The sequence below is a fragment of the Trichosurus vulpecula genome, chromosome 7 (assembly GCF_011100635.1).
Source record: "Trichosurus vulpecula isolate mTriVul1 chromosome 7, mTriVul1.pri, whole genome shotgun sequence".
In the NCBI taxonomy this organism is placed as follows: Eukaryota; Metazoa; Chordata; class Mammalia; order Diprotodontia; family Phalangeridae; genus Trichosurus; species Trichosurus vulpecula.
In genome coordinates this window covers 14839689-14861391 of record NC_050579.1, presented here as the reverse complement: position 1 = coordinate 14861391, position 21703 = coordinate 14839689, and the positions used below count along the sequence as shown (strand labels likewise).

The window sequence follows — 21703 nt, the reverse complement described above, 5'->3', positions numbered from 1 at the left end:
TCTGACATTTAAGGCCCTTTTACAATCTGGCTCCTACCTTCTTAGCCTTGTTTTACAATATTCTAACACTTGCTCTTGGTTCCTTTGAAATTCACCTACCACTTGGTCTCTAAAGGGGACAGTCTACTGCCTGGCTCCATTATTTACCCAAGCTGTCCCATCTCAGAATATTTATCTATATTCACGGTTAGGCTCATGTGCCGCTTTCTCCACAAGGCCTTCCCTGATCTAGTCAATACTCTTTCCCTCCTTAGCATTATTTAAGCTTCTTTACTTCCTAGTGGGACTCTCCTGTCTTCTTTGGATTCCCAGGGCCTAGTAGATTGTCTTCCACATGTAGGTCTCATGACCAGGAATGGACTAGAATCACATAGGATGCATGGAAGGGTGGACACATTGAGATGGCAGCAGCACACAAGAGGACACTTCACCTAAGCCTTCCGACAATTCTCACGAAGGAACTGGGCTGCCCTTAGCATCGCACTCTTTACCCATCTTGGACTTCAGTTTCCTGTCAGCCATCTTTGCTCTATGCCTTTGCGGTATTTAGAATGTTATCCCTAGTATTGAATACAAAAGCTTGGTGTGGCCAAAATAAATTCATCCTTCTTCCTAAACCTGCTTCTTTCTCTGCCAATGGCCACACATTTGATTCCCCCCCACCACCCCGTCTCACATGCTTAGGGAAGCATGCACAGGGGGTCATCACCAAATCTAATGACTTGCCAAGACCTACATAAACTACCTCTTTCCCAGGGTTGTCATTTGGAACAAATGTTATCATTGTAAAGCACCTAGCAAGTGCCTGGCACAAAGTAAGTGCTGTATGTTAACTATTATCTCTTCCTTCAAAGTCTAATTTGTCCTTCCTTTACCCTTTATTGCCACCACCACTCAATGCTACAGATTTCTGCCTTGAAATGTGATGTTCTGGGAGCTAATGTTTATGACCCAAGGTAGAGTCAGATCAAGGTAAAGGAGAAATCAACACTTTGAGGAAGAGGTTCTCAAACTTGTTTGGTTTCAGGACCCTCTTAAAAAATGAGGATCCCCCAGAGCTTTTATTCAGGTTATGTGTATTGAGATTTACCAAATTAGACAGCATCCTAGGAGTACAAAAGTTTTGACTGCACAGGCTCCCTGGTGTAGTCTTGGGAATCCCCAGACCACAAAATGCTGATCTGAGAAAACTTCAGGAGAGATTGCTTTTGGTGAACTGAAGTAAGAACAGGCCAGTAATGATGCTGGATCTTCCTCACCTTGGACATCACAGAAGGAAACTAGATGTTCTCCCTACCTCCAATTCAGACTAGGCAGCATGACCACATTCACCCACCCTGAAACAAAGAGCTGACTTGTTATTCCCCTCTGGTTACATAAGCTCTGATTGCATCATATTTAAGACCAAGCCTCAATTCTGCTAGGCCTCCAAAGCCCTTCACAAGTGGGCTTCAGTGGTGTCAACTGAATGGCTCCCTTCCTGTCCTCTGGCTGCTTCTCACGAACACTGCCGTTCCCCGTCCTCCCCCATCTCTGCCTGCTTACTTTAACGACACTCACACCCCACCTTCTGCAGGGAGCTGTCTGATTTCTCCCCAAGTTACTTTGTATCTATTGCACACTTTCCTATGCATACTTTGTTTCCAACATCAACTCCTTGAGCAGGGACTACTACACTGTTGCCTTCATATTTGCCGGGAGCTTATGTACAAGTTCTTGGGATAGCTGGCCATACTCTATCTGCATGTTCCATGGCGTCTACTTGAGGCAGGCAGCATGCATCCAAAGTGACTCTGTGCAGGGCAGGTTTGTTGAACAAAAACGGGAATTAACTACCATCTGCTCTCTGAGGACCGATCCCTAAAGTGGCTGTACCAGTCACCGGGGTGTGTGGACTGTAATTAACCACCATCAGGACACCTTCAATAGAGCTCCTTGACAAGAGGCAGGAGCACAGTATGCATCAGGTCCTGGTCACAGCCCAAGTTCGAACTGCTCTGAAGCCACATGGGCGAGGGGAGACCCCAAACGTCACCCAATCATGTGGCAGGTTCAGGAAGGGCTTGGGCAGCAGGTAAGGGAGATTACAACGGGGGCACGGAAGCCAAATTCTACAAAGGATCTTCCACTTCTTCTTAAGGGAGATGGGGCCAGGAGATCAGGCTCTTTTCTGGGTCCCATCTGGACATGGGCTGGATAGACTAGAGCTCAGCAGGCTGAAAAAACACTGGCCCCAATGCCTTCATTGACTCACAGAGCTTCCTAAAGCAACCACTGCCTTCCCTTCCTCCCCTCTTCCAGCTGCAGCTCAGCTCGGCCATTCCCAGGGGCCTCCTCTGGTTTCTAAGCCTTCAGAGGACCAGGGTTTATTAATTCTCAACTCAAGCTGAAGGTGGCCCAAGGAGTCCACCCTTCCCTTAAGTGAAGTGTGCAGATCGAAATGGCCATCCAAAGGGAGCTCAGAGAGGCTGTACCTGAGGCTCTGGCCCACTTTTTCAAAGTACGTAGGTGGAATAGGAGGAAGAGAATGGATGGAGAGTGAGCCTAGAGGGGTGGGGGGGAGGGGTGGGGGTAGTCAGGGACCAGAGCACTAGCTTGTGGGCCTGGCTGAGAAGAGAGGAACACCAGCCCGTGCCTTCTATCTCACTCGAGGGCTGGGTGGCTGCCAGGCCTGGGTTTATTGAGGCCAGTCTCCTATGGTGACTTTGCTTCCAGAAATCTCGGCACAGTCTAGGATCCACAGCTGCTGTTACCTTAATCTGTGCCAAAGGCATTAGGAAAATCCAGAGCCTGAGAGCAGACACTACATAGGGCCCCAGCTCTCCTTCAAGGCAAGAGTCATAGGAGTCCACCTTAGGGGGCAGAGACAAGTCTGGGGGGAGATGGGGGGCAGGTTTAATTTACATGACGGCCACAATGGACCTAGGCAGAGAGAGGGGAAGGGGCTATAGCCCCAGGAGCCTTCTCCACCTCATGGAAAACGATCCTCATAGCCCCTTCCACAGAGCCCCCTAGGATGTATAAGGGGAGCTTGTCTGAGGCAAGGGGTGGAGAAGAAAAGTTGGAATAAGGCTGTCCCCATGTTTGGGGGGAGTCCATGGCCCAGGCCTAAGAAGCAAGTCTGCTGCCTGGGGGCCCGCGGGTGCCAGTCTGCCCCAGATCAGGCCTTCCAGCAGGAAGGTCCTAGAGGAAACCCTCCCGCCGGAACTGCTCCTGGAGAAGGTCCCGATAATGGTCAAAGCCCCCCTCGACCCGAGTGACACCACCGCCTTCACACACCCACAGCTCCTGGCAGACCAGGCGGATGAAGTGCTCATTGTGGGAGACAAGGATCACCCCACCCTGGAAAGAAAGAGAAAAGGGTTGCGGAGTCAGTGGCAGCTCTGGAGATGGGAAAGCCATTCAAAGAGTCTGCTGGTGGATGGGGATACTGGGCCTCACCCTGAAACTGTTAAGGGCCCGGCCTAAGGCCTCAATCGTTTCCATGTCCAGGTGGTTTGTTGGTTCGTCCAGAATGTAGAAGTTAGGGCTGCAAAAGAGAAGCCCCAGAGGTTGATCCCACTGTGAGACCACCTTTGTTCCAGGCTGGGCAAGCAGGAAAGAGGGAACGACTGAACAGCCTCACCTTCCAGGAAGCAGAAAGGGCGGGCTGGGGGAGAGACAAGGGGAAGCACAGAAAGGAGTCTGCAGCAATGCTATCTCACCAGGACATGGTCATCTGGGCAAAGGCCACTCGGCTTTTCTGCCCTCCAGACAGGCTAGCAACAGGGCGGACAGCCAGCTCCCCAGAGATGCCATAGCGTCCCAACTGGTGGCGATACTCCTCCTCAGGCCGCCCTAGAACATGTCCCTGCCCATCATGCCGGTCCCTGGCCTGGCTCAGAGCCCCTCAGGCATCCACCACATCTGCACCCACTCTTCCCCCTCCTCCTCCTCCACCCCCACCCCCACACACCAGGGAACTTGCGCGCCAGCAGCTCCACGGCACTGACGTTCAGGTCGAGCTGCTCCACATGGTGCTGGCTGAAGTAGCCGATCTTCAGGTTCCTACACGGAAGCAGTGGAGGGGGAGTGAGGACACAGGGTGTGCTGCCCTTCTCCCCTGAAGTGAGCACAGAATGTGAGTGGGGGGGGGGGGCGGTACACCAGCTACCTGTGGGCATGTCTGATTCCCTGCACCGGTGCCAGGTCTCCCATTAGCAGCTTCAGCATGGTCGACTTCCCTGATCCATTCTCCCCTACCTATAAGACACAACCCTCAGTGGGGGATGAGGCCCTGAGGCCTACAGCCTTCCTTTCCAATCTTCGTGATGGAGCTGAGGCCATGAGGAGGCCTCGGCTTCCCGGGTCAGCAGAGGCTGAGGGCCTGTAGCCAGAGCGGGGAGGAAGGGAGGGGGACCATGACACATTTTAGGGCCCCAGGGGGGCCCAGACCAGAGATGGGGGCAGCGGCAGCAGCAGCAGCACTCATACCACACAAATCCGAGACTCGAGGTCTGCCGAGACAGAAAGACGACTAAAGACGGGGTGCTGAGAATCGTAGTGGAAGTCCACTTCATCGAGCTGCAGCACGGGGGGTGAGAACTTTTCAAAGCCATCAGGAAACCTGCCCCAGATGAGGCGAGGTGATGAGGCCTCCCGCCTGGCCCCCACTGACCCATCCTCCAGCCCCAAACACCCAAACAAGGTACTCACTTTATCATCACCTCCACCTCCTTGTCCACAGGCTTCAGTTCTGGCCTGAGGAGACAGAGGGGGCGCTCAGTGGGGGGCTTTGGGTGAGACATGGGGGAGGGAGGGAGGAAGAGATCCCAGAGCCGGGGTCTGTCCAGGGCTCGACGGGGGATGCAGACAGCGTGGGCCACAGGCCCCTGGTACTCACAGCTTCTCCAGCAATTTGAGTTTACTCTGCACCTGGGATGCTCTATTTGCATTATAGCGAAAGCGGTCAATGAACACCTGGAGGGAAGGAGAGGAGGGTGAGGCTTTTGCTGCCACGGGCCTCTGTGGGCCCCGGATGCCACCAAGCTTGCACCCCCGCACCTGGATGTGCTGGCGGTACTGTTGCTGGGCCTCGTACTCGCGCTGCTGGCTCTTGAGCCGCTCCTGCTTGCTCTTGAGGAAAGTCTCAAAGTCCCCTCGGTAGCTATCCAACCGCTGGCTGTGCAGGTGAATAATGTCTGTGGCCACCGCATTCAAGAAGTTTCGGTCATGGGAAACAACCAAGATGGTCGAGGGCCAACTCTGGGGGGTCATGTGAAAGGCAGGCATGAGTTGGGGGGGGGCCATCCCCAGAAGCCTGAGACCAGAGACTCCCCCTTCTCATTCATCTCACCCCCAGCTGCACCCACCTGCAGGTAATTCTCCAGCCACAAGATAGCACGCACATCCAGCATGTTGGTGGGCTCTGAAGAGGAAAAAGAAACAAGCTGAGTGGCTGAAGAAGAGCCAATGGTGTGTCGCTGCCCACCCTGCCATCCGAGCCATCTGTCTCAGGGTCACTCCTGCCCCTCTTGTGCTAAAGCTCCCCAAGGACTCACCATCTAACAGGAGCAGATCTGGCCTAAAGAAAAGAGGAGGGATACCATGACACACTGTCCTCAGCTGCCTCATTTCTTTCCCATGCCCCCTCCTCATGGGCCCTGTGGACTCACCGGGCAAAGAGGGCCCTGGCGAGGGCCAGCCGCATCCTCCAGCCACCAGAGAACTCCCTGAAGAGAGATAGAGACACCCAGACTCAAGGGTGGTGTTGGTCACACTCAACAGGCAAAGCCAGCGGGAAGAGGGGCCCCGAGGGCTGGCGGGGTAGGGGACACTCACCGCGTGGGCTGCTGCTGCATCTTTACACTGAAACCAAGTCCGGCAAGGATGACAGATGCCCTGGAGAGAGAGGGAAAGAAGGCACCTGGAAGAGGGGACACAGGGAAACAGGAATATAGGAGAAAGAGCACAGTGAGGGGGGATCTGAGTACCTGGCAGGGGCTTTGTCAGCCTCAATCTCTTCAAGCTTGGCATAGATCTCAGTGAGCTGTGCAGCCTCTGGGCCCTCCACTCTGGGGGAAGAGGCAATTAGTTGGGAGCAGATGGAACCTGGGGGCCCCTCCTCCACATGCCATCAGGTTGTTCGCTGGACAGTTTGTCGCCTCCAAGGGGTGGAGAATGCTGGGGGACGCCACAGATTCTCACCGGCCTGCCGTGATCTGGGCACTGAGTTGGCGTTCCCGCTGCAGCAGCCCTTCTCGGTAGGTGTCACTCTCCAGCACGCTCTGCAGGGCCATGGTGTCATCCCCAGCCACCTCCTGCTCCACGTGTAGGACGGAGATGTGGGTGGGGATCCGAAGACTCCGCGTTGCCAGCATCTTCAGCAATGTCGTCTTGCCCAGCCCATTCCGTCCAACCAGTCCATAGCGGCGGCCCCACGCTAGGTTCACATCTGCACCTGTCAATAGAACCCTGGTGGGGGAATGAAGACGAGGACTCTCAAGGACCAGGAAGGAGAATATGGGCCAAGCCTTCAGAAGGGGCCCTCCACCTGCCCCCCGGTCCCAGCCATCCAACAGGAGCCCCTCACCGCTCGCCAAAAGAGACATCAAAGTTCTCAATCCGCACGTCATAGGATTTGTTTTTCCCTGACGACTCCAGTCGAGTCTCCTTCTTGCTCCCGGCCTGGCTAGCCGAAGCCTCCTCTAGGACTCTGTGAGGGTGGAATAGGGAGTCGCCCACAGTCCCCCTTGCTGCCTCACCCCCTCAGCCAGCCCTCCACCATTCCCTGGCTTACAGAGGACCAGTTGTCCTGAGCGTGTCCTTCTCAGTCCGCTTCTCCTGCTTGGCCTTGAGCCGAGCTTCTGCCTTCTCCAGCTTCTTAGCATTCACCGTCTGTGGCCAAGAGACACAGATGTGGTCATGCCTCCAGGTGCCCAATGGAGCCAGGGAACCCCGGGCACCCCTCAGGTCAATGTTTCACACCAGCAGGAGCAATACTGCGGGCCCAGGGATCCTCCCAAGTCCTACACCGGGGGACAGAGGTCATCCCTACACCCCCGAAGAAACAAAAACCATCCCCCACCACTCTGCCCTCCTCACCGAAGACTGGTCCCTCTTCATTAGTCCTGGAACCATATTGCCATAATCTAGAAACAAGGCAGACAGTCACCTTTGCTTCACACTTAAAACAGTCTCCAACTATCATGTTTCCTGACCCTAAGCTATCCTAGACCCAGTCTAGCCCCCAGGAAATATCAATTACCTTCAAAGAAGGGAGAAAGGATATATAGGAGGGAAGACAATGAGAGAAAAGAGCAGAACTAGAAACAAAAGGACCCAAGGATTTCTGAGCACCAGTGACAGCCCTCAGAACAGACTGGGAGCAGGCACAGATAGTGAGGCCCCCAAATACAGGTCAGGTTTTCAGGCTGGTAGAACATATGAACAATGCACAGGATTGATAAAGGGTCTGAGGTCAGGGAAGAGCTGGGTTAAAGACACTCCTTGCACTCACCATAATTTTCAGTCATCTTAGACAACTGGATGGGGGCATCCAGTAACACCTGGCTATGTCCCTGGCTCTGGGGTTCTGCCCTGTGGAGGAAGAAAGGGGTGTGGTGTAACTGGCGCCAGATGGCTAATGTTGTTGGACCTTGCCCTGATACTCAGCAGCCATGGTATGGTTGTTTGATTGGTTTTGATGAAGAGTACTTTCTAAGGCCTTTGTACCTTATGAATAACAAATGTTTACTAAGAACCTGTCATACATGAGAAATTAGGGTCTTAGGGTCTAACAGAGCTTAGGGTCTAACAGAACAGGGGGTGTAGGGGAGGATTAGATCTGGGCAAAGGCGAGATCTCAAGTTCCCTTTGATGGGGGTGGGGAAGGAATTCCTAGAGGAGGTATTTGAAGGAAAAAGAGGAACACTTTAAGTGTCAAGGAAAAAGCCACAGATTTGGAGGCAAAGAACTTGGGCCCCTATCCCACTTCTGCCACCTACCACCTATGCGGCTATGAGCTAGTCGCTTGGCCTGCTGAGTCTCACTTTATTTTATCCATGTGTAAAATGAGGGAGTTGGGCTAGACTGTTGACCAGCTCCTTTCTACTGCTAAACCCTATGATCTCAAATGTTGCCTCTCCTCTCTGGGCCTATGAAAGTGCAGGAAGGGAAATGCAAAACTACATGATCTCTGGGTTCCCCTTCGGTTCCAAAGTCACACCTCGAGGTCTGAATTTCTCTAAGAGTATAATGAGGCTCAATTGGCCTAGATGGTGTCCAAGTTCCATTCCAAAAATAAATCAATAAATATAATAAGCTCCTATGTGCCAGGCCAGAAATACAAATAGTAAAAAGACAGACGTTACCTCCACATCCTCCAGACCTCAACATCCCTAGCTATAGAAGCGGGCAGATGAGGTGTACATGGACGAAATGATCTCTAAGCTGCCTACCCAGATCTGTGGTCTCTGACTTTCTCTGTCTTCTCTGTCCCCAGAGGTTTGGTTTTCCCCATCAGTCCAATGAAGAAAGAAGTTATCAACAGACTAGCTTGCAAAGCTCCCTCCTAGTTCTAAACCTTCAGATCTCCGTCACTGCCTTCCCTTGGGCTTCATTTCCTGAACTGTAGAAAGGAGGGTGGGAGTGATAAAAGACTAAAGGATCTCTAAGCTATGGCTCCCTCCCTCCTTGGGATTCAATTGTTTAATCTGTAAAAATTAACTAAATAACTTCCTTGTTCTAAGTTTCTGATCTTGTGTACGTTAATCTCTCCTCCCCGGGGTCCATCCTGCAGAGAAGAGGTGGTCTCCAACGTCCAGTGCCCTCTCCCCATCCTCTACCGTATAGGGAGGTGAGTCTCTGGCCCCGCCACCCAAGGTTGTCTGCCCCCTGTACTGGGAAGGGGGGGATCTCCAGGCCCCCTTCCCTCACTGCTGTATAAGCGGAAGGGTGGGTGTCTCTAGTTCCCCCGTTCCCCCTTCCTCCTAGAACTGTCTACTCCCACGTTAACACGAGAGGATGTCTCCAGGCCCCTCTACACCGCCCCCGCCCATCTCCAGCCCTGCCTGAGAAGGGGAAGAAGTCTCTGGTCTCCTCCCGTGTCCCTACCGCCCCCTCCCCCCCGCCCGTGCCTCAGTCTCCCCCGGTGCCCCGGCCCCCTCCCCGCCCCCCGCGCCCCGTACGCACAGGCGCAGCGTGTTGAACATGCGTTGGCACACGGCCCTGATGCCCGCGTCATCCTTGCTGTCCCCGGACACCTCCTGCAGCAGCTCCCCCACGGCCTCCACCAGGTCGTCCACGGACTCGAAGTCGCCGCTGCCGCTGTGCAGGACGCCTGCGGACGGAGGGGCCCAGGGGTCAGGCGGGGCGGGCCGGGCCGGGCGCCCCTGCAGCCCCTCGCACACTTGCCGCCTGGGCCCCGCTCACCTGTCACGTAGTCAAACACCTGTCCGTCGATCTCGGGGAACTCGCTCTTCAGGATGTCGGCGCATGTCGCCATGTTCCAGCCGGGCTCCGCTCTGCGCAAGCGCCTTGAGGACGCCGACGCGCAGCCACCGACACACCCCGCCCCGCCCCCCCTTTAGCGCCGCTCGAGCGCAGGCGCCATGCGGGTCCCGAACGGACGCCGACCCATAGGACGCGTCCCGTCGACCCTTAAAGCCGAGCGCGGATCCCTGTGCGCAGGCGCCATGCGGGGACCGGCATGGAGTTTCCGTCCAGCCCCTTCCGACTTTTCAACGCCATTCGCAGATCCTCATGCGCAGGCGCCAGACGGCCGCTGACACGAAGTCCTCCCTCACTAAGCCACGCCCCTCCCTTAACGTCACTCGCAGGCGCCGAGGCTAGATCCCCGCGAGCAGGCCACGGCCCCGCCTTGGCTTTACTGAACTCCGCTGATCTCCGCCCCGTCCTTCCCCACGCACAGGCGCCCTGGGGTGGTCGTGGCCACAACCCTTCCGCCTTAGCTGTCTCCGAGTCCTAACGCGCAGGCACCGACGTAAGGGAGCGTAGAACAGGGAAGACACCCCCCCCCCCCCCCGGCATTAAGGGGCGGGATGAAGTCAGCTGAGGGCACCCCTCCTTTCCCTGCCCCTCCAGTCCCAGCATCCTCCGCGCAGGCGTGTCCTTAGCCCCGCCCTCCGGGGCAGGTTTAGCCACGTGAACGACGCAGATGCCTCTTGGGACTTGTGGTCCCGTGGGGCGGGCACTGGCCCGGCAGGTGGCCCAAGGTCAGGCTGGCAGGGAGGGGCCCTGGCCTGGCCGACCCCCTAAAGGAGCAGGGGCTGCTCCAGGCCGGCCCCTCCCGCGGCGGAAAGAGCAAAGCCTAGGAAAGAGGGAAGACCTGGGTCGGCATCAAAACCCGACCCGCCGCAGGGAGGGGCGCGAAAATGCACGCGAGGAGGTCAAGCTGGCGTTATAAAGGCGCCCCCCCACCCCCTCTGGGCCGGAAGGGGGCCGACCTCTCCTCTCCAGATCACAGAGCCCTGGGACCCCTGAAGGGAGCTCACCCCCCAGGCTCGGGGAGCTCTATAAGGGCCGAGCTCCGGGCGGCAGAAGCTGAGGGCCAGAGCGGTTGCCGAGGCGGGAGCAGCAGAAACCGGACACCCCTGGGGCCGCGGCCCCCCCTCCCATTTGTGATGGTCCCATCTCCCCCAGACACTCCCCTCCTCCAGGGCAGGCCGGGTAAAGGCTAAGGAATGGACCCCCATAGCCAGCGATGCCGCGCACCCTGCGCCCCCCACCCCGCCATGAGGCTGGTCTCCTTGGCCACACATCTGGCCTTTGGCCTGTGGGCCAGGTTTCTGTCACGTGAGGCAAAGAATCTTCACCACTAGGGCCCAGAAGAGGTACCTACTGCGCTAGGAGGCTTCACGTGAACCTCCCCCAGGAGCCCTGAGCCAACGTTCTCCCCAGTTCCCAGACACTGGGCTTGGAGCCTCTGCTCTACAGAATTTATTGGGTTGATAACTGGACAAGTCACACGTGTACAAAATGGAGCTCACACTATCCCAAAGCAAGGGGCTGAAGGGGGGAGGAGGGGGCAGGAGGCAGTTACTGGCCTTTCAGGGAGGTGCAGAGGCTAGGGGCTCTGGCAGCCGGGCCCCACCCCCCTCCACCCCTGGGAGAGGGTCAGAGGCCCAGCCACCCAAGAGACCCTGGCCTGGCTTTGGTCACAAAACTCAAACAGAGCCCAGAGCTGGGCTGGGACGGACAAAATGAGGGTTGGGGGAACTTTGGGGCCTAAGGGCCACTTCATCCCCTTCATGGTAGGGTCGGTCCAGACCTAGTCTAGGGGCTTGTGCAGGGGGTGTGCAGCGGTGCAGGAAAGAGGAGACACCAATAGGGAGGAGTTGGGGCAGACAGCCCAGCCTGGCTCCTCCCCAGGGGGCACCCAGGTTGGTGAAGATTTCGTGAGACCATGGCGGGGCAGCTAGCAGCGGGTTTCATAGATGCCACTGCGGCCGATGTAGCGCACCCATTTGATGACATCGTGGTCGCTGTAGTTCAGCTTGGGTTCAAACACCTTTAAGTATCGCACCTTCAGGCCAGAGGGTGCAAACGGTACCTGGAGAAGGAGAAAGTCAGGGGGGGCCTCCCACTCCATTCCAGCACTCCCTAGAGAAAGATGGGCAGCCCTTCCTTCCTGCATAGGAGGCCTGCAACACTCTCCCTTCAAGGCTCAGCCCCAGCGCCCCTCCTCCTGGAGGCCCTTCTTGATGTTGCCATTGGTGAGACCTCTCACCCTCTGATTCTAGCATTCTGTGCACATGCATGGTCTTCCCTACTCCCCCAGCAGAATGTAGATTCAAGATCATGGACTGAGGGTATATGTGTGTGCATGCTCCTGTGCAAGAAAAGGGCTTGGCCCAAAATAGGATGAGGATTTGGAGCTGGGGGTTGGAGGTGCTCAGCACCATCTTAGTAAATGCTGATCAAATGAATCCCTCCTTACCTACATGGGCCTCATTACCGAGCCAGGCACCGAGGAGATGTGCCAGGCAGGCTTAGCAAGGATTTCAGGTACCAAGAGAAAAGGTATTTTCACCCACTGTTTTCCCCCCAGAGCCTAGATGCACAATTCAAGGCTGACCTAAATTAAGTTTTTCCAAAGCTCGTGAGCAGAGAGAAGTCAGGAGGATCCCAACTTGAAGGGCAATTGGCAAAGTGAGTCTGAAATTCCTGGCCAGCAAAGCTGCAGCCCAGGGCTGCCTGAGGCCTGGCTACTGCTGAATTCCTACAGAACCCCAACATGGGGGCATTTCTTTCTAAGATATTAAGACCAAGTGATGTAACAAAAATCCTCATTATTTGTGGCAATTTTTTCGGTACCAAAATTAGGCTTAAATTTTTTTTTGCTCCCCATCTCTTATTCTTAGAGTATTCTAAATCCCTGCCCCAGACCACCATATGTGAGCTCTAAGAATGTATTACATTGTGAAACACTAGCATTAAAGAATATGGTCTTCTGGGTCCGTTCTTGTCCTGGTTCTGCCTACAACTGGCTTTAGCTGGGCCTCCATTTCCTCCCCTCCAAAAGTTGGGCTGGATGAGGTAGCGCCTTGAGATCAGCCACCAGGTATGGGGAACTTGTGGCCTTGAGGCCATGTGGCCTTCTAGGTCCTCGGGTATGGCTTTCTGACTGAGCCCAAGTTTTATAGAACAAATCCTTCTATTATGGGAATTTGTTCTGTGAAGTTTGGATTCAGTCAAAAGGTTGCACTTGAAGCCCTAGAGGACCACATGTGGCCTTGAGGCCACAGGTTCCCCACCTCTGAGCCAGAGCCATTGGCTTCCTAAGGATCTCACCTCAAAGTTCATGGAGATAGGAGGCCGAGCCCATTTCTTCTTGTCATTGGTTGGCAGCAGCTCAATCTCCGCGCTAATCTGTGATTCCTTCATTCCCGCCATGCGCTTGATCCTAGGGCATAGAGGCAGAGGTGGCTACTTTAACCCTGCACTCTGGAGGAGCCTCTAGAGGGCTAGAGGTCAAAGGTTAAGGTGAACAAACCGGCAGAGGAGGCAAGGAGAGTTCAAAGGATGGCTCCAGACTGGAGGCCAGGCCTTTGGGGGTTTCCACACTTGATGTCTTTGGGCCTCAACCACCTTATCTGTCAAGAAGGCATAATATCACCTCTGTTTACCTTGCAGAGATATCTGCAGATGAATGCCCAAATACAAGCTAGAACTTTAAGGTGTTTTTGGGATGAGACCATCCCAAGGGAGGAGCTCTCATGCTGGGGTCTGAGGGGAGTTCAAAGGAGCCGATGTGTATCAGCCCCCCAGGTTCCCCCCGCCCAACTCACTTCCACACGATGGCGTTCTCACTGGCCTTGTACTTGGCTTTTCCCTTCATGCAGATCACTTGAACTCCACTTGTGTTCAGCGGTGTTGGGATCCGGACCTAGAATTCATGAGCCCATCACTGACAGCCCCAAGTTGGCATGAGCATTCCCTCCTCCCCAACTCCCTCCCAGCCCCCTTCCTGCACCTCGATTTTCTGGGCCAGCAAGGAAGGTTTGAAGTTGGACTTAATGACAACTTTGACCTCCAGTTTGGTCCGTCCCACCTCCCGCACCAGGGGGATCACTCGGAAGGGAAGGATGATGTCCTTGGTGGTTCGGTACCTGGAGAAAGAAGGGGCAGGACAGTGATGGAGCGGCAGTGGCCCAGGGGGATCCCTACCCTGCACTCTGAGGTTGGGGCAAGGGGAGGTTAGATCCCCACCCTGCACCCCGAGGCTGGGTGGTGGTGGGGTTAGATTCCCACCCTGCGCCCCGAGGCCCAGGGGTATCCCCACCCCACTCTGCCATACTTGCCTCATAAGCTCAAACTCTCCATCTGGGGGGATGAAACTGATGCTTCGTTCAGAGTCAAACTTGCTGAGTCTCACACACTGGTGGAAGGTGCAGTCATCTATGGCGATGGACTGCTTCCCACTGCAGGCAGAAGCAGAGGCATGAGTGAGAGAAGGGGGAGACAGGGCCAGAGCTCTTCTGGCCTAATCAGGTTTTTTCGGGGAGAGAGACAAGCCCCCTGAGGAAGCTGGGTCGGAGCTCACACGAGGTGAGTCTGGAAAAGGCCGGCCCTATTCAGCTGGGGGGAAGCTGCCCGAGAACCGGGCTCCCTGGGCCAAGGCTCTGCTGAGGCCCAGAGCAAGACAGAGAGGAACACTGGGGCCAAGCCTCCCCTCCACACCAAGAGCCTCCCTCGCACCTCAAGGGTATCTGCCTACCTCTTGCCCGTCTCATCAGCTGTGCCCTTGCCCTGCTTCTCAATGACAATCTTATCGTTCATCCCGAACTTGCACTCGGGCATGCCGCTCAGATAGCTCTTCATCACCACCCGGCCAGACACGTGAGCACTGAGCACCTGCCCTGGGGAAGGAGGACAGGAGAGTCAGGCAGGCTGTCCGAGCAAAGGGCCCTGCCAGGGCTCCCATGTGAGGCCCAACCCTCTCACCTTGAGGAGACATGAGCAAGTTGACGCTCTCAAGCACATCCAGGAAAAGCTCATTCCGACGATATTTGATGCCCTCACGCCGCCAACCGATCTGCCCTGTTACCTGGCTGGTGATCTGAGACTGTTCTTCCTTTGTCTGGATGGAGGGGATTGGGAAGGTCACAGGACACTCACCAAGAGCTCCCACTCCCCACCCTTCTGAGTTCCCCTTGAATCCTGCCCGCCCAGCCTCCCAAATCCAGGGAGGAGCCTGGAGAGAAGGGAACTGAGGCACCAGCCTACCTGATGCTGAAGAAATGCCACAGGGAAGAGGAAGGGAGCCAGAAGAGTCAGCATCGGAACAGGGGAGAAGAGAAGAGGAAGGAAGAACAGCAAGTCAGGCCCAGGCCCCCCCACCCATCCTGGGGCCCCCAGACCAAGTCACAGAAGAAAATCAAAGGGATCCCAGGCAAAGCAACTCTACCCTTCCCCTCCCCCAGCCCCCCCCAAAGGGCTTTGCTTCCTCTTCCCCTCCCCCTACCAGGAAGCAAAGAGCTAGAGCTAAATTCCTCAAAACAGGGATGCAGACTCAGCTGATCTCCAGCTGGGAGAAGGCCCAGCGGCATCTCTGAGAAGAGTCAGTAACCATGGCAACAGGGCCCAAAGGCCCTGTCCTTCCCATCAGGGCACATGACCAAGCCCTGCCAAGGCTCTGGTACCTGGCTCTTAATGCCCTGCTGGGTGATGAACGTTTTCAAAGCGCCTGTCTCCGAGTTCTGTGGGTAGCCGAAGTCCAGGATCTCTGCAGGGGGAAGAGGGCTGTCAGTGGCAAGAGGCTACCCTCTCTGAGGCAGGGCTGGGAAGAGCTTGCTCTTTAGCTGGCAGAGCCGGAGCTCCCCAGAGCTAAGCCAAGAGGCACCAGCTTGACAGCTCTATCTTTAGGTTTTTAACTTTTACAAAGAAATGTCATCAAAATGCAGACAGCTGCGAGCAGAGGGAGCAGCATGGCTGGTAGGGGGGCCGGGGGGGGGGGAAGGAATCTGCAGGGCATCCTGGGACCTGTCCCCCAAGGGAGGTGCCACCCCCCTCAGAGCCCCCCTCACCATCCAGCAGCTCGTAGATGAGCACAAAGTTGTTCTTGATGTTCTCCTCACTGATCTTGCCGAAGTAGGCGGCCATGACATCACACATCTTATACAGGAACTCAAAGACCATGGCGGCATTGACATTTTGCTTGGTGACGGCTGCCAGCCAGATGTTGGAACGCTTGACATGGAAGAAGCTGGTGCGGGCAATGTTGGTGACAGGGGAGCGCACCTGCTGCCGGGCGTGAATCACGTTGACGCGGAAAGCATCCACAGCATTCCGCCTGGAGGGGGGACACATAGGCTGCTCAGGGTGTAGCGGAGAAAGTCCGCTGGGGGGACACCCCCAGCTGCTACCCCCCCCCACCCGGCCCTCCCTTACAGGAGCAGCCTCCCTTCTTGCTGGGGGTCAAGGTCAAGCTGAAAAGGTATGTGGGATGACCAGCTGCCAGGGACCAGGAAAGAGAGAACACCCTCTGGGGAGGACTAAGAGTTAGTGACTGGCTGCCAGACCTGGGCCTCAGTCTCCTCCTCAACATTGGCTGCATCTCCCTAGGGAAACAGGCCTTCAACTGCCCACGACACTAAACTTGAGGAGCCAGATAAACATTCTGAATGACTGCTAGCCAGCCCCCAAAGGGCCAAGGAGGTGGCCCATTCTCAGGGGTGCGGAAAGGGAACCCAGAACTGTTCAGCAGGGACTGGAACTGCCCAAACCTGATCAGGATTGGATTCCTGGGCAAGTGAAGGGTAAGGGGGGAAGAGGGAGGTCAAAAATCAGGGTTGTGGGCAAGATGCCCCATGCCCACCTATGCCAAAGGCTGCAGCTGGCAGGCCGCTTACCTATTGCTATGGCAGCCAATGAGATGGGATGAGAAAAATGATGCCAGCGAGGAGAACAGTGACAGCAAGGAGAGAAAGGGTTAGACAGACACATGGACACACGGACACACAGACAGAGGAAGCCCATGGCTCAGGCTCAGGCCCTGGGTGACAGAGGGAAGAGGAGGCCCAGCAAAGCCCCAGCGGGCAGCAAGTCCTTCGGAGGGCACAACAAATGCCATTCTCCTTGAGGCAGAGGCTGCCCTCCCACCTCTGCCCAGCAGCTCCGGCCCCCAGCCGCCTCAGGTGCACTGAGTCTGCCATGTCTGAGGAGCCTAGCCCTGGGCTGGGGCAAGAAGAAGAGGCCAGAGAAGAATCCAGCTCCGAGCAGCGGGGTGGGGGTAGAATGGGAGGGAGGGGAAAGCAGCTCTGCAGTCTTGGGGGATCCCTCTAATGGGACTGCTTGAGCCATGGAGTCAGTGACTGGAAAGGCCCTTGGGGTCATCCAGTCCAGCCAACCTCCCTCATTCTTACAGAAACTAAGAGATGGCAGGTGACCTGCCCAAGGTCACATAGACAGGCCTGGAACTCTAGTCCCAAGACTCCAAATTCAGGGTTCTTTCCTCTCTGCCTGTTAGCTGAGTGACCTCAGGCAGGTGACCTCCCCTCTCTGGACAGGACTCGATGGCTCTCCCAGCCCCCAGCAGGCAGCCAGGCTCTGCCAAGGCCTTGCCAAGCAGGCCCGGAGTGCTTTGGCCAAGCTCTCGCAAAGCAATGGAAGTGCCCAGTAGGTGTCCTGGCTGCCCCAACCTGGCCATTCCCACACTAGGCCCAGGCTCCATGCTTTACATGCCCTCCTGCCTGGCTCTTTGAGGGAGCCCAAAGAAGATTCCTAGCTGGGGGCATGCGAGCTTCAAAACATGTTCTGTGGGTGGGGGCATGCACAGACCACCAGAGAGACACGTACCCGATGTCGTCTCGGTAGACCCGGGAGATGAGCACCTCCCCCTTGTGGTTGTAGATGAAAAGCCCTCCGATCATGGTGGCGACTCAGTCTCCTCTGCCCATGGCTCTGAGAACAGACCTAGGGAAGAAGATGAGAAGGTGAGGCCCAGGCCCAGAGACCCCTGGGACTCCACTCAGGGCTGCAGGCGCCCAGCGGGCTAGCACTTGAGGCTCATCTGCCTCACCCAAAGATTAAGAGAGGTATGGGGAGCACAGAGAGAGGGAGGAAGCAGGGTGCCACAACCAGGGGAAGGTGTAGGGGAAGAAGGCTGCCTGATCCTTGCTACCAGTGTGACCCTCTCCCCCAACATCTCAGTGCCCTCATCTCTAACACTTAGGCCCACAGGAGAGAAGAGCTGGCACATCCAGCCAGCCTCACCAGGATGGACAGTTACCTCATACCCCTCTCCCAGGTTCCCCTTGGGGCACCTGCAGCCCTGAGTCGCTGAAAAGGCCCCAAGGCCCTCAACCTGGCACCAGCCCCTCCATGCCCCACTTTCTCAGGGGGAGCAGTTGGGGGGGGGAGGGGGAGATGAACAAGGAATCTCCTTTGCCATGAACGTGCCTCGCCCCTGTCCCAAGACCCAGCCAGGGCCGTGGGAGTGTCTGATAGGAGTGGGCAGGGAAGATTAGAGAGGCTGGCCAGGCAGAGGGACTGTGGCCTCGGGGTGAGGCCCCAAACACACCAGCAACTTAAGAAGCTTATTAGTGCTAACAGCTCACCCAGCAGCTCTCTAGTTTCCAAGGGCTGAGGAGGGAAAGCACAAAGTCTGTAGCTCAGATGGGGCTAAGGAGGCCAGAGTGCTTGTACCTGACAAGTCCCCACTTACTATGAGCCACCCGCTGCTGCAGCTGGGTGACCTCGAGCTAGTCACCTTTTGGGCTTCAGTTTCTTAACCTGTAAAATGAGAGGGCTGAATTGGGCTTGCTATTCGTGAGGCTGGTCCTAAAATGCTATGATTCCTCGGATGGTTTCTGGGTCCTTGCTGCTTACAGAAAGGGCCTACAATCCTGTCAATTTAAGGAAGGGCCTCCTCTCTGGGATTAAGCCTGGCATTGGTTACTTCTCCCGTGCCCCACCAGACTTCTCAGCTGCCTTCTAAATGGCCCAGGGTACACTGTGGAAAAAGGGGTTCAGGCCTATAATGGTGAACAAAAGAGCCAGAGTGGGATGATGCTCCCTACAGCAAAGGGAGGTGAGGCCAGGATCGAGTGGCAGCTCTGAGCCCAGCATTCTGGGGTAGAGAGGAGCCAACCCCAAGGGTTTGCTTAAGGAAGGGAGAGGAAAGATGACAGATTTCAGCCTCGCCCCAAGAACCCACAACTGCCTCAGAAAGGCATGACATGGGCAGATTCTGAGCAGAATGGGGGAGGGGGGAAGGGGGATAGAGGCCTGGAGGAAGTTCCCTTCTTGAAAATGGACAGGGCAGGAACGGGCAGGGGACTCTTCCAGGAAATCCGGAAGAGTGGGAGCGTGTGTATGTGTATGTGTGGGGGGGGGTGGAGGGGATGGATCCCTCTGAAGAGGACTGAACTTTGTGGGGAGGGGGAGGGGGGAAGAGGACAGGGCTCTTGTCTGAAAAGGAGAGGACAACCCAGATTGAACCTCTGTCTTTCGCTAAGGGGAAGAAGAGCCCTGTCCTAGAGGGTGGGTGGGGTCAGTTCCCTGGAGGGAGAGAGAAACTGGAGAGGGCCCAAGATCTGATCAGGGAAAAGGACCTTCATCAATGGAGATACAGGCAGAGAGGGTAAATTCGGTAGGAAAGGGAAAGGCGAGAAGAGAACTGCCCTGGAAGGCAACGGTGGGGAGTGAGCAGGGAAGGGGGGTTAGGGCAGAGAGTGGGTATGTCCCCTGAGCAGCTGGGAGGAAAGCAAGGCCTGGGATGGGAAGGAGGCGGCGGGGGAGGCAGGAGAAGGGGAAGCAGAGGCTTTGTAAGGATGATAGGGTCCTGGCTTATCAGAGCCTTCTCCTAGAAGGACTGGGGTGGGGTAGGCCTTTGGTCCTGGAAATGTCAGTGGGAGCCCCGCAATGTGGGGAGTTGGGGAGAGAGGGGCAGTTGTGACAGCCAGGGTGGTCTGGGGGATGGAGAATGAAGCAGGTAGAAGGAAGGGTCCTGGGGGGAAGGGCTCCTTCACTACCAGCCTTAGGGTTTTCGAATGGGAGGAGGGGAGATGCAGATCAGTCACAGGCCGGGGGAGAGCGAGGCAGAGGTCAGGGCACAGCAGAGGGAAGTCTTTCCTGGCAGGGATGGGGTTGGGAGTATCTGTCCTGGGGGGGAAGAGAGATCAGGGAAGGCCACGGCAAGGTGGCATCTCCCTTGGAAAAGGGCATCAGCCCCACAGCTGTGGGGGTGGGGCAGAGAGGAGCCCCTTCTGGTGAAGGTACAGGCAAAGGGCACAGGAAGGAGCCGTGTGCTCCAGAGCTAGAGGGGTGAATTCCCATGGGGGAGGCCTGGTGTGGGCCAGGAAACGGGAGACAATGGCTCCCTCCTGAAAGAAGGGGGGAGGGGAGGGCAGGGTCCTTCCACACACAGCCGGTGGGTCTCTGTCCCCAAAGGGCCAGCCCTAGGGCAAGGGGCTGTGGAGGGGGTTGGGCTGTTGTGCAAGGGGAGGGAACACAGGGTTCTAGGTTTGTAGCTGGAAGGGGCCTTGAAAGTGATTTCATTTTTAACTAAGACGGAGCCTTAACACCAGAGAGGAAAAGTGACTTGCCCTAAGTCACAAAGCTAGTAAGTAGCAGAGGCAAGATTCACACCCAGGACCTCCAAATCCAGGGCGGTCTCAGCTGTCTCACAGTGCCCCCGGGGTACAGCAGGGAAGGGGGTCTGTCCTGGGGGGAAGGGCGGCTGCCTACAGGGAAGAGGAGGGGAGGTGTTGGGGCTCCTAACCACGGGAGCTACGGGTGGAGCGGGGCAGGGGGCAGTCTTAATCAATGGGCTCCCGGGGGCGGGGGGTGAAAGGGCGGGGTCGTCCTGGAGGTCGTGGTCCCGGAATGGGGGAGGTGGGGGGCTGGGCAGGGACAGCGCAGCTGGGGGGGGGGGGGCGGGGAATCCCAGCCCGGAGACAACGGAGGCGTTACCTGGGGGGGTCCTCGGTGTCCTTGTGCCAGAGGGCTCAGCCCAGGTCTGGAGGGGGGGGTCCCGGGGACCCTCGGGGTGGAGGGTTGGAGGGGGTGACCTGAGATCCCTGTTCGGGGGGTGGGCGTCCTGGGGGGATGGTGTCCGGGGGGGGGGGTCTCGGGTGGGGTCGAGTCCAGGCCTGCCTCCCCACCCCCTTCCCCGCGGCGCCCCGGAGCATCCATCGATCACCACCGCGCCCCTGCTCACCAGGCGCCGCCGCGGCCCGTCCGTCAGTCGGTCACTCGGCCAGTCAATCCGTGAGAGTGTCCGGCTCCGCCGCCGCCGCCGCCGCCACCGCTCCCAAGATGTCCGCCCGCCCCCCGCCCGCGGCCTCAGCTTTCACCGCAGTGCCGGCTCCGCCCCGGCCTGCCTGCCCCGCCCGGCTAGGCCTACTGCGCACGCGCGCCAGTCCCCCTCAGACTACAACTCCCGTCGGGCGCCTCGGCCCCGGCGCCGGGCATGCGCAGGCCGCGCCGCACTACAGCTCCCAGCAGGCTCAGGGAGCCCTTCCCTCTCCAACCTCGCCTCCCTCGGGAAAAGTCTCCCAGCATGCTTCGCTCCGTTTTCCCACGGAGCTTGCTGGGAAGTGTAGTCGGTGTGCGTCCCTTTCTAGCTCCCATAGGAGCTTGGATTCAGAGCTCGAAGGAGCTTTAGAGGTCATAGATCCGGGGCTTAGGGCTGGAGGCTGTCGGAGTCCTGCCCTTATTTCACAGATGAGGAAACCGAGGCCCAGAAATACGAAGTGCCTGTCACCTAGTGGATGCCTGATAAAATGCTTGTTGATTGATTGCCCAAGGTCACGCAGGGAACATCCAACGCAGAATTCAAACCCAGGTCCTTTCATTTCAAATCCCCTTCTCGGGCCTCAAAAAAGAACAACAACAAAAAAAAACCCAAGGCTCGTGGATTTGGAAGTGGAAGGAAACTCGGGCCATCCGAGCCCAACCCTCCCGTTTTACAGGTGAACACAGCCCCGGAGTGCCCGTGTACGGTGCTACACCTCCCAGGCTCTGTCCTGACGGTCAGGCTTTCCTCCTGAACCTACCCAGGCACAAAGGATAAACTTTTCCAGACCTCAGATCCCTAAAGTGAACTTGTACCAAGTTACTCCCCTGCTCATGAAGCTCCAGGGGCTCCCTCTTGCCTGTAGGGCAACTCTGGTTGGCTTGTGGAGCCTTTCAGGATCATGGCTCAGCACAGCTCTCCACCTTAGGATGTATTATTCCCTTTTATGCATTTATGGTCAGG

General features: G+C 56.8%; 2 protein-coding genes across 5 annotated transcripts; both read right to left on the bottom strand.

Moving 5' to 3' along the window:
* Positions 1 to 1059: 1059 nt before the first annotated feature.
* On the bottom strand, positions 1060 to 9577 carry ABCF3 (ATP binding cassette subfamily F member 3). Of its 2 annotated transcripts, XM_036767781.1 has the most exons (21): positions 9412 to 9577; positions 9172 to 9319; positions 7499 to 7578; positions 7084 to 7130; positions 6779 to 6876; positions 6572 to 6694; positions 6187 to 6453; positions 5973 to 6053; positions 5821 to 5880; positions 5655 to 5711; positions 5541 to 5563; positions 5352 to 5407; positions 5044 to 5244; positions 4883 to 4959; positions 4696 to 4740; positions 4474 to 4606; positions 4154 to 4242; positions 3956 to 4047; positions 3705 to 3837; positions 3442 to 3529; positions 1060 to 3342 (listed from the first exon to the last, which is right to left on the bottom strand). In XM_036767781.1, exons 1-21 carry the CDS (start codon positions 9482 to 9484, stop codon positions 3184 to 3186), a joined length of 2130 nt encoding a protein of 709 aa, XP_036623676.1. In that variant the 5' UTR covers positions 9485 to 9577; the 3' UTR covers positions 1060 to 3183. The 2 variants fall into 2 exon arrangements, with proteins under 2 accessions (XP_036623676.1, XP_036623677.1); XM_036767782.1 differs by lacking the exons at positions 6572 to 6694; positions 6779 to 6876; positions 7084 to 7130; ... (1 more) ...; positions 9172 to 9319; positions 9412 to 9577 and having other exon boundaries at positions 5973 to 6074; positions 6201 to 6286.
* A 1338-nt stretch (positions 9578 to 10915) lies between these two features.
* On the bottom strand, positions 10916 to 20768 carry AP2M1 (adaptor related protein complex 2 subunit mu 1). 3 transcript variants are annotated; one of them, XM_036766989.1, is made up of 12 exons: positions 20663 to 20768; positions 17299 to 17415; positions 15528 to 15793; positions 15144 to 15226; positions 14728 to 14733; positions 14446 to 14581; positions 14219 to 14360; positions 13803 to 13922; positions 13475 to 13610; positions 13290 to 13387; positions 12793 to 12904; positions 11417 to 11551 (listed from the first exon to the last, which is right to left on the bottom strand). In XM_036766989.1, exons 2-12 carry the CDS (start codon positions 17370 to 17372, stop codon positions 11417 to 11419), a joined length of 1308 nt encoding a protein of 435 aa, XP_036622884.1. In that variant the 5' UTR covers positions 17373 to 17415; positions 20663 to 20768. The 3 variants fall into 3 exon arrangements, with proteins under 3 accessions (XP_036622886.1, XP_036622884.1, XP_036622885.1); XM_036766990.1 differs by lacking the exon at positions 20663 to 20768 and adding an exon at positions 18167 to 18183; XM_036766991.1 differs by lacking the exon at positions 20663 to 20768 and having other exon boundaries at positions 10916 to 11551; positions 17299 to 17372.
* Positions 20769 to 21703: the final 935 nt, after the last annotated feature.